Here is a 15,380-nt window from a genome sequence, read left to right as displayed (position 1 = left end):
AGGCGGGGCGGCGCTGCCGCGGGCGCCTCTTCCAGACGGCCTTCCCCGCGCCGCACGGGCCCAGCCCGGCCTCGCGCTACGTGCAGAAGCTGCCGATGATCGGCCGCACCGGCCGCCCGGCCCGCCGCTGGGCGCTGGCCGACTACTCGCTCTACCTACCACTCTAAGGCGGCCGCGGGCCCTCGCCGGAAGTGACGCCATCGCGCCGGAAGGGGTGGGCTGTGGACGGCAGGTTCCCGCGGCGGCGCTTCCGGGCGGCGGGTGGGCCATGGCGCTGTCCTGGCTCCAGCGCCTGGAGCTCGTGCTCTTCACCACCGCCTTCTTGTGCGGGGCCGTGGCGGCCGCGGCGCTGACCCGGACGCAGGTGCGGCTGCGGGAGGTCGGGACGGGCAGGCGTGGGGGGGCCGCCGCCGCCTGACCGCCGGCCCGGGTCGACGCGCCCCTTGCGGACTAGTGGGCCCGGCCGTTCCGGCGGGGACTGTGGTGCTGAGCGAGCTCGGCCCCTCCGCCCGGCCCGGTGGCCGTCAGAGGACGAGGCCTCGGGCGGCCCCGCGCTCGCTGCTGGGCCCCTGGTTCGTCCTCTCCCTGGTTCTGGACCAGAAGTCGGTCCGGCCCCTGCAAACCGGAAACCATTCAGTGCTGAGCGGTGGCGAGAAAGCAGCGCAGCGTAGTGGGAATCAACACGGTGTCACGTGCTTGCGGGTGTTAAGTGATAAACCAACCATCTGTAAAGCGTTTCAAACGCGACGAGCGCCAGTGGTTTCCCATCAGGCAGTCTTGTTAATAAACCTGTTGTTACGCACGCGGTCATGTCATCTTTATGAAGTAGGCACCGCTGAGGCTGTTTACAGATTAGGAAACCCGAGGGTGGGTTCTTTTTAATGATTTGTGTGTGTGCGTGTACCGTCAAATCAGATCTGCTTGGTACAGGAGATTGTCCCTCCTCCAGCAGAGCATCTGGTGGATTCGAACCGTGCAGCTCGGGGATTGCAGTACAGCTTCCTGCCACTAGGCCCCCAGAGCTCCCTTAAACCCGGGTTTCTTGTGCATGGCTGCCGGTGTGGGCTTACTGGGCGGGCGTCGGGCGACCTGCACGGGTTCAAGCTCCTCTCCATGGCCGCTGCCCAGTAGGCCATGTGTGCCCGGGTGTCCAGATCAGAGGGTGCAGTTTGAAGGTGCAGGAGCCTGGCCCCAGACGCACTGACCGTGAACGCTCGGCCTCAGCGGCTTTTCCCCACAGGGCTCCTTCAGTGGCAGCTGCCCCCTGTATGGTGTGGCCGCCCAGAATGGCTCCTCGCTGGCTTTGTCCAGTCCTTCAGCCTCTTCCCTCTGCTACTTTGTGGCTGGGGTCTCGGGTCTCCTGGCCCTCTACTGCCTGCTGCTTCTGCTCTTCTGGATCTATAGCAGCTGCATCGAGGACTCTAACAGGTGACTACCCTCTCCTGCCTATCAAAGGGTAAGTTGGAAAGAGGTCCGTCTCAACAACAAGCTCCTTTCTCTCTTCACGTCAGAGGTCCAGTAGGGCTCCGCATCGCACTGGTGGTCTCGGTTATAGCCGTCTTCCTGATCCTGGTTACTGCCTGTATTCTTCGATTTGGCACCAGTTCTCTCTGTAGCTCCATTATCAGCTTGAAGATTGCAACTAGGTAATGGGAGAGGGAGGCAGGTCGACCTGGCAGAAAGTGGAGTGGGGTGCTAGAACCTTCTTAACCCTCCTGACTTACCCTCATTACTAAGGTCTCTGGGACAGGTGTACTCGGAACTTTACCCTCATACACACCTTTCTAATCCACTCTCTGACCTCATAGCTGCCCTGAAGCCCAGAAGATTCCATGGACACCCCCTGGAACTGCTGTGCACTTTTACAACAACCTACATAATGCTGAAGTGAGGCTCTGGGATATGAAAGCCCCCGGGAGACGGCGGGATACTCGGGGAAACTTCAAAGTGTAGCTAAGGGTGCAGAGGCTGCCAGCCCGTTAGAGCAGAGCAGTGTTTGTAAGGTGGGAGGAGCTGGATTTTAGAAGCTCATGTGTGCCTGCTCTTATCTCCTACAGACTTCTTCCTGGGTGAATCTGGTACTGTGGGCTCTGATCCTGGTACTCCAGGTTGTACAATGGAAGTCGAAAGCTGCCCCGTTCCGGCCTCTGGAGAAGGGCGACCCTGAGTGGAGCTCTGAGACAGATGCACTCTTCACACCTCGCTCTCCTCTTTCCTGAAGAGTGGCATTTCCTGCCACCCAAGACTCTGCTCAAGTGCCTGCAACCCTATCCCCTTGCAGCCCTGTAGGTGCTGGGTGCCTGTTTTCCCTTGAAGAGGGGGAAAGGACTCTGTTTTGTGGCAGTTTTTGTAACAAAATTATGATAACGATTTTTCCTTCATAGTGGTGATGAATTCTTGGTGTTAAAGGACTACAGACAGGTGGGTGGAAGGAGTGAATGAAGGCTTAGCTGACATGGATGGAAAATAAGAGGTCTGTCAGTCCAGAACATTTTTATTTTCCACTTCTGTCCATTTTGTGACCTGGTGTCACCCTTCCTTTTGGTTCAGTCTGTCTCCTGTGATGGGTGGTGAGTGACTCAGGTGGACCATTTATAAGCTCCGGTAAGCACCCACGGTATTGTCAAAGAGTTTCATGTTGGGGAAGTGTCCTGCTTTGTCCAAGAGAAAGTAGAAGCGCCGGCCCTTGACTTTCAGAGGCAACATGGCAGGGACTTGACCGCGGTGAGCCATGCAGGAGACTTGGTTCAGGGGGACAGTGAAATGGGCTCCCAGGCCAAAGGGGGCGTGAGTGGTGAGGGTCACCTGCCGCCCTCCGGCCCGAAGCATCACTGAACGCACAGAGCGGACGGAGAAGAGCAGGCCGCCACCAAGTACCAGGGTCCCTGCAGGAAGGGGGAAGGGTGAAGATTCGGGGGTTGACCGGTGGGGGGGCACCACCCCTTAATGCCACCCGGACCCAGCAAGGAAGTGACTGCAGGGAGAGGGCCGCCAGACCTCTGGTCACTCCGACGACCCTGTTGACACCCAAGGGGTGCGGGCGTCCCCCCAGCCCCGTGCCTCCCCTCCTGCGGTCCAGCGTGGACGTGCCGGCTCCCCCGCTGCTCACCGATGATGCCGCAGCCGATGGCCAGTCCGTAGCGCCAGAGGGTCAAGCGCAGGTCGGCGCGGCCGCGCTCCGGAGCCTGTGGGGCCGGGGGTCGGCCGAGGGAGACCACGGCCAGCGAGCTCCAGAAGACGCCCTGGGCCGCGCAGAAGAGCCCGAGGACGGTGAAGAAGCGGCCCCGCTCGTGCTCGAAGAGCAGCACGTCCCGGGCCGGGGCCGCGTCGTACAGCGCCCGGCGCGCGAGAGGATACAGCAGCCGGAGCCCGCGAGGCCCGCCCGCCGCCATGCTCCTACGGAGTCACTTCCCGTCGACTGTCCCGCCCCTTCCGGCGCACAGCACTACCGCTTCCGGGGCGGCGGGCGCGCGCCTGCGCGCTGAGCCTCCCGTGCAGGTGCGGCCGGAGCGGCCAGGCGCGAGCGGGTGGGGCGGCGAGAAACGAAGACAGTGCGCAGCACACAAGTACAATTGTCACTCTTTATCTTAAAAAGGAGGAGATTCTGGGGTTAGGACACAAAGCACCTACGTCCTTCGTTAGTTTAGTGTCAGTTCTAGAGCTTTGGCTTCCTGGCACCAGAGGCTCAATCTCCCAGAAGGTTCCCGGAAGGAGGAGGGGGCTCTGCAGCTGTCCCTCTTCATCACAGTCACAAGGTGGCCACAGGCCGGTGGGAGTCGGCGGCGAAGATGACAGGACGATATCCACGCGGTATTTACAGGGGACTGGGGGCCGGTCACTTCATGAACGCTACTTCTGGGATTTTGCCCTCCGCCTGGGGGGGACATGAAAGTCAGTGGGCGGGCGGCCTCCCCCTCCGCTCACCGCCAGAAGGGCCCCGTCCTGCCCCCTGTGCCACTTTACCTTGAGCTGTGTGAAGACCTGTGCAGATCGGGTGTAGTCCCAGTCGTTGTCCTGAAGGCACCTGGGGCAGGGGGTGGGCAAAGAACAACAGAACAGGTCAGCCCAGAACAACAGCCACACCGTGTCCATGCCTAACACGCTGTCGCACCATTTATAAGAACCCATAAAAATCAAAACATCTACCCAATGGCTCATCAAATACAAAAGTATGTGACAGCTATCACGAAAATGTAGTTTTCACATTTCTACAGGAAAAATGTTAATAGTTCAAAAGTTAGGAAAAAAACCCCAGTTATAGGACACTATGTAAAATAACAAAACCACCACCCTTTGTCATCAAGTTAGACCGAACCAACAGTTGACCCTCTAGCGGGTTTTCAGAGTGCAATTCCAAGAGAAGACTGACCATCCAGCTGGTGGGTGCCTGCCTTTGGGGTGTTCCTCTAATTTATGCACACACAAATCTTTACGGGGTGCTCTGTGGACGGTGTGCGCTCTTTATGGCTTTCCGTATTTCTGTAGCTCTCATCAGTCACCTCCCTGTACAGGGGCCCAGACACTCACTTCTGGGACCACTCGAGGTTCATGCCGGACTGGGTGGAGAAAGCCTGCAGCATCTCCTGGTGCTCCGGGGACAGCGTGGGCACGGGGCTGGAGGACGGCGTGGGAGCAGGCATGGCGAACGCTCTCTGGATCTCGTCAGGACTGGCATTCCGTACAAACAACTCGTCGTTTACGATGCACAACCTAGGGTACAGGAGGCACCTGAGTGAGCAGAGTGGTCGCTCCATCCCCGTTCCCTGACACACACGGTCTGCAGCCCCCTAGCTGTCACTTATCACTTACGCCCTCCTACATACAGCCTGTGGTGACCCAGCTTGGAGACCTTATGGAGCCATGCTATGAGCTAGGATATGACAAACTTGGATTATATTCCACAACCCAGGCCCAGGGACAGTGGTTAGCCTTCATTTTTCACAATAACCTTTGATAGTCAACACTACTACACTGATATTCTGATCAGAAAATACTATGGCCATCGCTCTTAAGCCCATGTTACCCTTCCCTTCAGATTCACTGATTACCACTTTCCCTTCAGAAATTCTGAAATTCTCTCCACAGATTAAATTCCCACAGGGTAGGAACAACATACCCTGAATTGCTTGCAGGAACAGCAATGAATGTCCGGGTGAAGGCTCGCATGGAATCTCGAGACTTCCCATCCACTGTAACAGAACACAGGCAGAGACCCCCGTAGAGTCGTCATTCATGGTTCATGCTACAAACAGCTCCCTGAGTCATGGTCTTTTGGATACAAAGGAGCAAAGGGGGCCAGACAGGGAGAGTTAGGTACTGGGGAGCAGAGGTGAGATGTCAGAGGCCAGGGAGGACAGTAACGTGGTCAACCAGCCCAGTGCTGTCGATGGCTTTACAAGGCTTGCCATTTACTCTCCTGGTCCCCCTCTGCCGTGGCTCTTACTAAGCTGCTGTACAATAGAGATTCTGAGGGCAGAGACAATGTAACTTGCCAACAACAGACGGAGAACCAAGGCTGATCTGGAAACTTATACTAGATTGATACCCAAGACCCACTTGTCCTTCTAATCTCCATGTTTTGGTCATGTCCCAGACAAGACAGACAGTAAATGAGGAAAGACATTATCAATCCAAGACAGATGAGAGGCAGAATGGTAGGCAGGCAGGGATGAACAGGCAGCTAAGTGAGACAGAGTGCTGAGAGAGGTCGAACTGGGAGGAGGCCCAATGCACACCAGAAAAGGACGCAGTCTCACCTTCTTTAAAGACTCCGCTGACGGAAAAACACAGCAATGTGCTCTGAAAGAAGCAGCAACAATTACAACACAGGCCTCCCAGGCAGAGTCCCAGCCCCCGCTTTGGGCTCTGCCAGGGAAGAATAAGGTGCTTACAGTCTGGGCGCTTATGTCTACCACGAAGGAGTTGATGTCATGTTGCGTTTTGGGCAATTCATTGAGGAAAGCAACGACGTTGAGACGCGTGTGTTTCAGCAGTCGGAACCGCAGGCCTGAGGGCAAAGAGACACGAGCAGGGGGCTGAGCGCTGTGGCCAGTCCCCATGGTTCTCTCACCAAGGCTACTTCACAGCACACACTTACTAGGGTCTTTAAGCTTCTTCACGTTCCTGCTGTCTTTGAAGTACTCTGCCAAGTTGCTTCTGGGGGATAAAAAGAAAAGGAAGCAGGGGTTACTAGCAGGTGCTGGTCGGCACTGGGTCCGGCGCCGGCTCTAAGATGGGAGCTCACTTACCGGTTAGGATTTTGGGGGGTGATGGGAATGCTCAGGGAACAGCAAGCCCCGTCATGGTAGGCCTCCAAGAGGCCCTGCCGATCTCCAGAGTCGTAAATGGCATAGTATCTGTGGGGAGGACGAAAGGGAAGCCTGACGCGTACAGTGTGGAGCCACACAGCCTGTTGCTCTGATGCAGAGGCCATACAGGATAGGGAGAAAGGCCCCACAGGGATCCTAACAGTGGAAAGCACAGTGAAGTTCTTTGTAAACCATGGAGCAGTTGCTGCACTTGAACTGAAGCAACCAAATACCTGTGAATCATCAAGGCTTCACTGGAGGCAGAAAAGCTCCCAAAAAGGTGCTCAAGTCATCCCAGCCCCCCCACCCCACCCGCCTGAAAGTCCAGGTTACTTACTGGTGCAGGAAGTGCAAGACCAGACTCTTCAGGGTCTCAGTTCCGAAGTAGCTTCCCTGGGATAAAACAGGTGTGAGAAGGAGGTAACCAACTCCCAACCTGTACCCACCGAGCAGAACCCCACCTGTTTCTCACCTTGCAGGGCGGTAGCATTGTGGGGGCTTCGACATCAAAGGCAATTGGTGGAGGTAACTCATGGCCGTCCTGGGAAAGGAAGTGAAAACAGACAACATAAACCAGAGAAAGCAGCTGCAGCAGCAAGCAGACGAAGAGCGGGCAGTGGGCGACCCAGAGGCTGTGTGAGAGCCAGGAAATCAACCCACAAGCAAGACCAGTCAGGCTTTGAAACCAGGCTCCAGGGTTACTCTTGGTGCAGCTTTTGCTTACAGGCAAATGCTGGGAGGAATTTGTTCTGGGAAGGATTACTGCCCTGTCACTGTTTCAAAGGGCCATGTCTCCACATTAATGGTCACACAAAAAGCATATTAGCTAATATGGAAGATGCTATGTTCATCGGAGAAGAATGTGAAAAGTCATGGGCTTACCAGGCGTAGTAACTTGGGGAATCGTTCGCGAACGGCGCTGTCAAGAACGGACAGAAGTGAGTGATGCTTCCGAGCCACCGTGCCTCCTGGACTGCTCTAGGAGCCAATACACCAACACCCGAGGGACAGCCCGTCCGTCGTGCGCCCCGCCCCACCCCAGGCCTCCCTAGGACGGGCTCAGGGAAAATGTCCCTGAGCTCCCACCCCAAGCTGCCTGGGGCACCCCAAAACAGACTGCCATGAAGGCTGACCCTCTCTCTCTGCCTGACCCTGAGTGCCACAGGAGCAACAGCCCCAGCCCGGGCTTTAAGCCTCGGCCTGCCTTCCCCTCCCTGCACCCCTTACCTTCCACCTACTCACCTGTGCAGCCCCGGGAGGAGGGAATGGGGTGGGAGCCCAGGGGCTCCGCTGCCTCACCAGGTGTCCATCAGTTCTGCTAGGTCTGGCCTTGGCCAAAACCAGGACACACCACAGGGATGGCGCAAGATACCGGGGCAGGGAGATAAGCAAGGCAGGGCTCAGGGGGGCAAAGGCAGAGAAAGAAGTGAAAAGAGGAAAGCATAAAAGTGGAGCCAGACAGAGCAGGGGGAAAGGAGTGATGTCAAGATTCGGGGAAAGAGAGAAACAAAAGGCAAAGAGCTGCCAAGCAAACAGCAGTCAGAAAGAGAAGGAGGCCGAAGGCTCCTGCCACAGCCCTTTCCGTCAGCTGCCCTCTCCATGTGGACCAAGGGAGACACAGAAAGCCGAGTCTGGCTGTGCTGCAGGGGCAGCTGCTGTGGGCCAAGTCTCTGTCTCCCGTTCCCTGGGTCCCTCTAAGCTGGGCATGGAAGTGATGGAGCCACGGGGGCAGGAGACCTCCCTCAGAAGGAGTGAAGGTTCAGGCCGCTGCCAAGTTGGGGGGGTGGGGATCTGTGCCCCACCTCTGTTGGCCCCCAGATTCTCTCCTGATGGCCCCTCTGCGACTGTGCCTGTCTTAGGTTGTTCCTTCCCTGAGGAATCTTACCCGTCTCTGGCTAACCAGCCATCCTCCGGGGCCAATCAGGGTGACGTGAGGTGTGATGTGAGGGGGAGCAGTGCCCCCACGAGCGTCAGTTCTGTCTCCTTGGAAGCTACACCCCGTGGCATCCACACCCAGCAGCTGTGTGGGGATCCCCATGCCTACAGGCAGGGTCCCAGTTGTGGCCGCAGGCCTTAGAGAACCCAGGTTTCTTCTCCAGGGAGACCCAGATTGTAACACTGGGCAAGAGACAGAGTGCTGGACACTGGCCTCTGGAAGGCCTCAATCAGCATGGCCAGAAAAGCCCAGGCAACAGTTTGGGTACACTGATGAGAGAAGGGGGCCCCTCTTGACATAAGAGCAAGAGGGGCCATCGCAGGACGAAGGAGGGAAGGCCCATCTCAACAGGAAGGCCTGGGCAGGGAGGGCTTTCTCAGCCCAGGGATAGCAGCCTCCTGGCATAGGGCAAGTCTATGTATGGGGCACGTACGAAACATACCCCGGTCAAGGGAGAAAATGGGGATGTCATCATCTTGGAACAATAGTTTGGGAGACTCTAGAAAAGGCTGTGTACAAGGAGAAAGGAGAAATGCAGTGAGTGCAGGCAAACAGGCAGACAGGCGAGAAAGAAGAGAAGGAGACAGAGGCAAAGCTGAAGACACAGATAGGGAGGGGCATGTGGCCTTCCCAAAGGACATGGGGCTCCAGCTCAGGGCTGCACAGCTCCTGCAGATGGGCACTGGTCAGGGGGCACTGGTGAGCTCAGCCTCCCGGGGGGTGAAGGTCCCCAGGAGGGGAGACAGAGGCTACAACTGACCTGATGTAGGTGGACTGGTCCCGGAAGGAGTCACACAGCGGGTTTCCATCGAGCCAGAGCTCTTCTAGCTTCAGCCCCTTGATCTTATCCAGCTCTCGTTCAGACTTCAACTGCACAAAGAGGGAAGACTCTGCTGAAGACACACAGTGGGTTCTCCCCCCGCGGCCCCACGCACCTCTCGGACTTTCCTCCCGTACCTCTCCCCATCACTGGGTAAGCCCTCCTACCCTTCCTCATCTCATTTCAAACCCAACCCGGCTCTCGATGCTCACCTCATTTCCTGAGAGGTTAAGGACCTTGAGGTTCGGTGCCTTCTGCACTATATTAGATAGATCGTCTAATCGGAATAACCTATTATTGCTCAAGTTCAAAGATAATAGCTGTGAGGAAAGAAGGGTTTGGAGAAAGTGTCACTAGTAAGGGACTCACAGATAAATCTGTCCCCAAGCAGCCACCCAGCTTCCTCAAGCCAGACTGCGAGGCAAAGGCCTCACCTCAGGGATGTTCTCTTCAATGATTCGCAGGGAGGCGGCCATGCAGCTTCTGCGGCTCAGGACAACATCGATGTTCTGTGCCACCAAATCTTTAGGAAGCAGAGAGGAAGGAAACAGGCTCTGAAAAGGCTGGTCGAGGGCCTCGTCGGCACCAGGCCCTTCCCACCCATTCCCTCCCGGGACTCTACCCCGGCCTCCATCTATCCGAGAACCACTGCCGTCATGCCCACCTGGGTCAGTACGCAGGCCCTTGAGGTCGAGTGCTTTCTGGGAGTCGTCATATCTTTTGCTCATGGTCAGCTACAGTGGAAAGAAAAGAGTTCGGTGGTCGCGGGGCCCGTGTGTGGGCAGGGTGTAGGAGGAAGTGAGGGGTCGGTGGAAACTTGCGGCGTAAGCCTGCCTCACCTTTAGCTGCTCTACCTGCTCTGGTTTCAGCTCATTCTGCACGGTCTGGGGTGGAGCAGAAGGGTTGATGATGATTGATATCTTTGGGGAAGAAAGAAAAGGCACCATGAACTTGGGGGAGGGAAGCATAAGCTCCAGTCAGTCCCTGCCTCCTGGACCGCTTTCCACACCCAGTTGAGCCAGAACTTGGCACACACCTTTCGGTTCTCCCGATCAACAATCTTGTAGTTGACGGCCTTCAGAGCAGAAGCGGTGCTGGTGTCCTCCACGAAAAACTGGGCCCGCATGTTCTCATAGTGAAACTGCGAGGGGAGGGGAGACAAGCCTCAGCCGTGGAGCCTAGAGCCCCTTGTCCAGCCGACCCGCCACTCCCCACACGGCCCTGAGCCCCTCGTCCAGCCTGCCCACTGCTCCCCATGCAGCCCAGCCAAGCTGCCTCTGAGGACTTGTCCTACCTCAACTGGCGTGAAGGGGACGCTGCATTTGCTCTGAATCAAGCTCAGCAGCCATGCTTTGTCATACTTTCTGCCATATGGAATCTAGAAAGAAAAAAACCCCAACATGTAAGGAAGGAGAACAGACCTAGTCTAGTGGTATTTTTAGACCTGCCATGAAGCTTTAAAAACTGTCTAAAGGAAGGGTTTGACATAAGGGGGTCACTACTTAACCCAGGCATGGAGGGCTCTGTCTCGTTGTTAGGGGCCATCAAGTACAACTCATAGCGACCCTATGAACAGCAGTTCTGCACTGAACCCTGAACCCTGTCTTACCCTGTGCCATCCTCTCATCTCTTGACACACTTGAGTCCACTGCTACAGTAACTATGTCAATCTAACTCATTGAGAGTCTTTCTTTCACAGATCCATCACCTTTTCAAGCATGAGGTCCCTTTCCAAGGAATCTCCTAGTAACATGCCCAAAGTATGTGAGATGAAGCTTTATCATCTTTGCCTCCAAGGAGCACTCTGGCTGCATCTTCTCCAAGTTTTTGTTTGTTCCTTTGGCAGTTCATAGGATCTTTGGCACTCTTTTCCAACACCATAACTCAAAGTCATCAATTCTTCTTTTGTCATCCTTTTCATTGTCCAGCTCTCAGATGCACAGCAAATGTCTGAAAAGACCATGGACCTTAGTACTCAAAGTGACATCATTGCTCCTTAGAAATTTGGAAAGGTCCCTGACAACAGACGTTCCCAGTGCAATGCGTCTCCTGATTGCTAGTACCAAGGGTGTTAATTATGGATCCAAATAAGACGAAGTCATTGACAATCTCAATCTTTCCTTCATTTATTATGATGTTGCTTACATGTCCAGTAGTAAAAAGTTTTGTTTTCTTGATGTTGAGATGCAATTTATATTGAAAGTTGTATTCTTTGATCTTCTGCTGCGAGTGTATCAAGTTCTCTTCACTTTCAGTAAGCAAGGATCTGGTCTCGTAGTCTGCTGAAAATTGGTGGTTCAAACTCAAGGGCTCCACAGGAGAAAGATGGGCAACATCCTTTCAAATGCCATTCAAGTTAGTCCTGGTTACAACTAAATGGCAATCAATTTTTAAGCCATGCATGAACCCCTTCACCTCTTACTCCATGTCTACTCAGTATTCCTCAAAGGAATACAATTCTTTGGTTCTAAAAGCTCCAAGATATCATTTATCCCTTGCTTTCCCAAGAACTCCAGAGATTCCAACCTTAAATTGTGCTGGAGGCAAATGAAGACACCCAGAAGTTTCTCCAGCTCCCAACCGGAGCTGGCATATTTCCCTTGAGATGGTCTCACCATCCTCCCGGTATCCTCGACTCCCCTTCTCTAGACCTGCTCTTCAGGACTGTAAGAAACCTCAAGTCTCAGGAAAGGACAGATACCTGGCCATAAACAGCCACAAAGACCTATGGTGCTATGGACTGAGCAGTGAACACCTGCACTCTCAGCTCACTCCCTGCTCCCCTTCCTCTTTTCCAAGATACTCACTGTAATCTTGAACCAGTTCTTGGAGGTCCCATCCTGGCTGGTGCCAGCTCCCCCCCTCTCTGGAGGTGCTCTGTCTCTCCGCATGGTAACGTGGATGCGGTCTCGATCATGCCAATTATCACCACGGCGGTTGGGTCGGGAGGTATAAGGGTTGCTGAGAAGTAGGAGAGAGGAAAAAAGTCCCTAAGAGCTAGATAACACTTCACAAAGGCCTCCACCCACTGCTATCAAGGTTACAGCTGAGAAAGTCCAACCTGCTACAGCTGAGCCACTAAGCTCACGCCAGCAATTTTCAGCCTCGGAGCAGGAAAGAGAAGCTGAGAGGAGTGGAGCACACTAGCCAGTGGGTCCCTGCGCACAGAGCAGACTGACCGGTCACTTACTATCGTATTCGGGGACCATCCTGGGCATCAACCATTGCCACATCTCCATCCTCCTCCTCCTGGCGGTTAGACCGAATACCAGAGCCTCCTCTTCCAGAGCGACGGTTCCCAGGCCATCGGAAAGGACCCCGGCCTTTCCTTCTTCGAGGGACACTGACTCGGTCATCATGCTCTGAAATTGGAAACCAGAACACTGATGAGAAGAACCATCCCGAGTTCAGGCAGCCTGGAGCGGGAAGCACAGCATCTGAGCACCCACCTTCCAGATGAGACACATACTAACAAAAGAGGCCCGCCTCCCGAACCCCGAGATGGCAGCCTCAGAGGAAAGTCACTGGAAACAATTTATAACTACAGATAAGAAAAAAATAAATTGTTGCAATGCTGGTAAACCCGAAATTAAAAGTGGACACAATTCGGTCCTTGAAAGTCTCAGGAAGTCGAAGTCAGCTTTCTCTCAGCCTCAGCCTCGCAAATCTCCTCTATGTCACCCAACTTCCCACACATGTCCTAACCGAATCTACCACAGTTACATACACCCTCAGCAGCCCATACTTTGGCAAAAATGTGGGCCATCAAAATCACCAAGGGCTCCCTAAAAAGAAATTTTTGCCTGTAAGTAAATTTCTACCTATAAATTGTAATAATGGGGCTCTGGTGGCCTAGTGGCAAGAAGCTGCACTGTAATCCCAAAGGCATGTGGTTCGAGGCCATCAGCCATTCCACCGCCAAAAGATGGACAATCTTCTCCCCATGTGATTTAACAGCCTCTGAAAATCCGCCAGAGGGTTGGCTATGGGTCAGTTTCAACCCGACGATACACAATAACAACAAATCGTAGTAGGAGTTCTGCTGGCACAGTTTATATACTCAGGCTACCAACTCAAAGGCTGTTCAGATCCACCAAGGGCTCAGAGGGGAAAAGAGCAGCAGTCGCCTCCTGTGTCCTTTCCAGCCTCAGAAACCTGCTACAGTCTGTTCTGACTTGAGAGCAATGAGAGAGACAGGGAGAGGAGGAGGGGGTGAGTACGCATATACAGACTGTAACATAAAGAAGCTTCTTTTTTTTTCAACTAAGTTTAAGGAATGCTGGTGGTGGCTACCTTTGAGATAACTGTGACTCATAGCTCTGGTAGTTTAGTGGTAAGGAACGGCATTGCAAAGGCACTCGGTTCGAATCCACTAGCTGCTCCACAGGAGAAAAACGGCCAATCTCCTGTGTAACTTAAAGCCTTTGGAACACACCAGTGGGTCAGTTCTGACTATACAGCACTCGACAACAACAAATTGTTAGTTATCCTAATTCTACTTTATATTAAGGAGGCCTCGTAGTGCTGTGCTTAAAACGCTCTCAGCTGCCAACCAAAAGGCGTGCTGTTCAGCGGCACCAGCTGGCACGCAGGGGATGCAGCAGTGCCACCTGTAAGGATTACAGGCTCGGAAACTCTGGCTAGGTGCACTGTGCTTGACAAGGGAAGGTCACTACCAGTGGATGTCGGTGGGTTTTTTTCTTTTACTCGCAAATTGTACTTTCAATTTTGTAAATCCGTTTTCCACTTCCTCTGTCTGAAAAGCCTTTAACACAAGAGTCCTAGACTGAAGCTCCAGACAAAAGGCCTCAAATGCACTGGAGGAACAGAACCACCTCATTAAAAACAAAATAAAATAAAATAAAATAAAATCATGAGTCTCTAAGATCTGGCTAAATGATTCCAAAAACCGTCACTGGCATTGAGTCAGTTCAGACTCAGCTTGACTTTTCCTTTGAGTTTAGGAAGCTGTAAATCACAGAGGGGTCTTTCTTTCTCCCTCTGAGCCCATGGGATAGGAACCCCCAGAGGCCAATCCTCTACGCAAGGCTGCATCAGGGTTCTGCAGGAACACCTTATACCCTGAAATAAATGAATCGCAACCAATGTCCGGGAGGGAAAGGGGCGGGGGTTGTAAATGGCCACAGCTAACATCCCTAGAGCCTTCTCCAGTGTCAGGCTATACTTGATTTGAATGTCATTTAAGCACACACGTTAGGGGCAGGTCCTCTTATTACCTTACTATAAGGAAGGAAGACGAGGACTGTAGTGTAACTTACTCAAAGCTTGGCGTTGCCCAATCAAGATGCAAACCTCGCCTGTCAAGCACTTCTAACCTCTACGCTAAACCCAGGCGGACAAGAACATCAAGGTGGCGCGTGGCAGGTCTGTAATTTTAAGCCCAAACCGCAGGGAGAGAAGCAAGACCGATCGAGGTAGAAATGGGGCACCAGGGCAGTGCAGGTACACAGAGTCCCATTAAAGCAAGAGTCTGGCCGACGAATCGAAATGACAGGCATCAGCCACCCACAAAGTTCAAAAGGATCCGTCACCGCAGCCTGAACTCCCGGCCCGAGGCTCGGGTCCTTAAGGCCGAGTTCCTGAGTCAATGGTCCCGGCGATCACCCTGGGGTCCACTGAGCCTCCCCGGGTCGCCTCGCCTCCCTCGCTCGCCCTTGCCCGCAGATGCCGGACTCCCAGCGGCCTCACGCCCCCGGGCTGCGGCCTAGGCCGGGTCCCGCCCACTCCAGCCTCCTATCGCTCCGCTCCTCGTCCGGGAAACCGCACTGACCGTTGTACGACTTGCCCTCGTCGGCCATCGCACGGGGAGAAGCAAGGAGGCTCCGGCGCGGCCCGCAGCGGATCCCAACGTCTGATCGCCCAGGCCGAAGCGCGGCTACACTCGGCGCCGCCGTATTTATTCTCAGACCGTCGCGCGCCGTCGACGTTCCCGGCGGTGGGCGGGTCTCCGAGGAGCGGCGCACGTGCGCGTTCCCGGCGGTGGGCGAGGCCCAGAAGGGCTACACGCGCGCGCGGTCCCGGCGGTAGGCGGAGCTCCGAGGAGCAGCGCGAGTTCGCGTGCGCACTCCGCGAGGTGCAGCTGGGGCCGCGTCTCTCAGAGGCTCCCAGGCCGGTATCTTTACATCGTTAGGTGCTGCTTCTCGGCGCCTCCAAATAGCTCTCGGGGCCATAACTCCGAGCGCAGGAGGGCGGAAGGACCGCGCGAAGGGCGCGAGAAACAGAGGCGGGGTCAGAGCCGCGCTGATGAAGTCCCGGCTCAGCCTCTTAGCATCTAGGAGCCTTTATCCTCCCTTTT

General features: G+C 54.8%; 4 protein-coding genes across 5 annotated transcripts in view; 2 read left to right on the top strand and 2 right to left on the bottom strand.

Annotated features, from left to right (window-relative positions):
* The window catches only part of TAF6L (TAF6-like RNA polymerase II, p300/CBP-associated factor (PCAF)-associated factor, 65kDa), an 11,981-nt gene extending 11,814 nt beyond the window's left edge, over positions 1-167 (top strand). The window contains exon 11 of the mRNA XM_006899859.1: positions 3-167. Within this exon, the coding sequence (XP_006899921.1) occupies positions 3-167 (165 nt within the window). The remainder of the gene's footprint in view (positions 1-2) is intronic.
* Positions 168-244: 77 nt separating this feature from the next.
* TMEM179B (transmembrane protein 179B) lies at positions 245-2,219 on the top strand. Its single transcript, XM_006899858.1, has 5 exons — positions 245-364; positions 1,241-1,428; positions 1,512-1,646; positions 1,809-1,887; positions 2,058-2,219. The coding sequence occupies exons 1-5, from the start codon at positions 269-271 to the stop codon at positions 2,217-2,219; spliced, it is 660 nt and encodes a 219-aa protein (XP_006899920.1). The 5' UTR covers positions 245-268.
* A 373-nt stretch (positions 2,220-2,592) lies between these two features.
* On the bottom strand, positions 2,593-3,392 carry TMEM223 (transmembrane protein 223). The gene is made up of 2 exons (XM_006899857.1): positions 3,110-3,392; positions 2,593-2,885 (listed from the first exon to the last, which is right to left on the bottom strand). Exons 1-2 carry the CDS (start codon positions 3,390-3,392, stop codon positions 2,593-2,595), a joined length of 576 nt encoding a protein of 191 aa, XP_006899919.1.
* Positions 3,393-3,835: 443 nt separating this feature from the next.
* Positions 3,836-14,883, bottom strand: NXF1 (nuclear RNA export factor 1). Of its 2 annotated transcripts, none has more exons than XM_006899812.1 (21): positions 14,856-14,883; positions 12,255-12,426; positions 11,872-12,025; positions 10,359-10,442; positions 10,101-10,205; positions 9,904-9,984; positions 9,729-9,798; positions 9,499-9,587; positions 9,277-9,384; positions 9,005-9,114; positions 7,191-7,227; positions 6,781-6,849; positions 6,646-6,701; positions 6,249-6,356; positions 6,098-6,156; positions 5,892-6,007; positions 5,757-5,799; positions 5,117-5,189; positions 4,528-4,710; positions 3,964-4,024; positions 3,836-3,874 (listed from the first exon to the last, which is right to left on the bottom strand). In XM_006899812.1, the coding sequence occupies exons 1-21, from the start codon at positions 14,881-14,883 to the stop codon at positions 3,836-3,838; spliced, it is 1,845 nt and encodes a 614-aa protein (XP_006899874.1). The 2 variants fall into 2 exon arrangements, with proteins under 2 accessions (XP_006899874.1, XP_006899875.1); XM_006899813.1 differs by having other exon boundaries at positions 12,255-12,424; positions 14,852-14,877.
* Positions 14,884-15,380: the final 497 nt, after the last annotated feature.

This window comes from Elephantulus edwardii, unplaced genomic scaffold (assembly GCF_000299155.1).
Source record: "Elephantulus edwardii isolate Elephantulus edwardi_28Jun2011 unplaced genomic scaffold, EleEdw1.0 scaffold00268, whole genome shotgun sequence".
Classification (NCBI taxonomy): Eukaryota; Metazoa; Chordata; class Mammalia; order Macroscelidea; family Macroscelididae; genus Elephantulus; species Elephantulus edwardii.
Note: the sequence above shows the minus strand (reverse complement) of the source record. Positions and strands in the feature narration are given on the sequence as shown.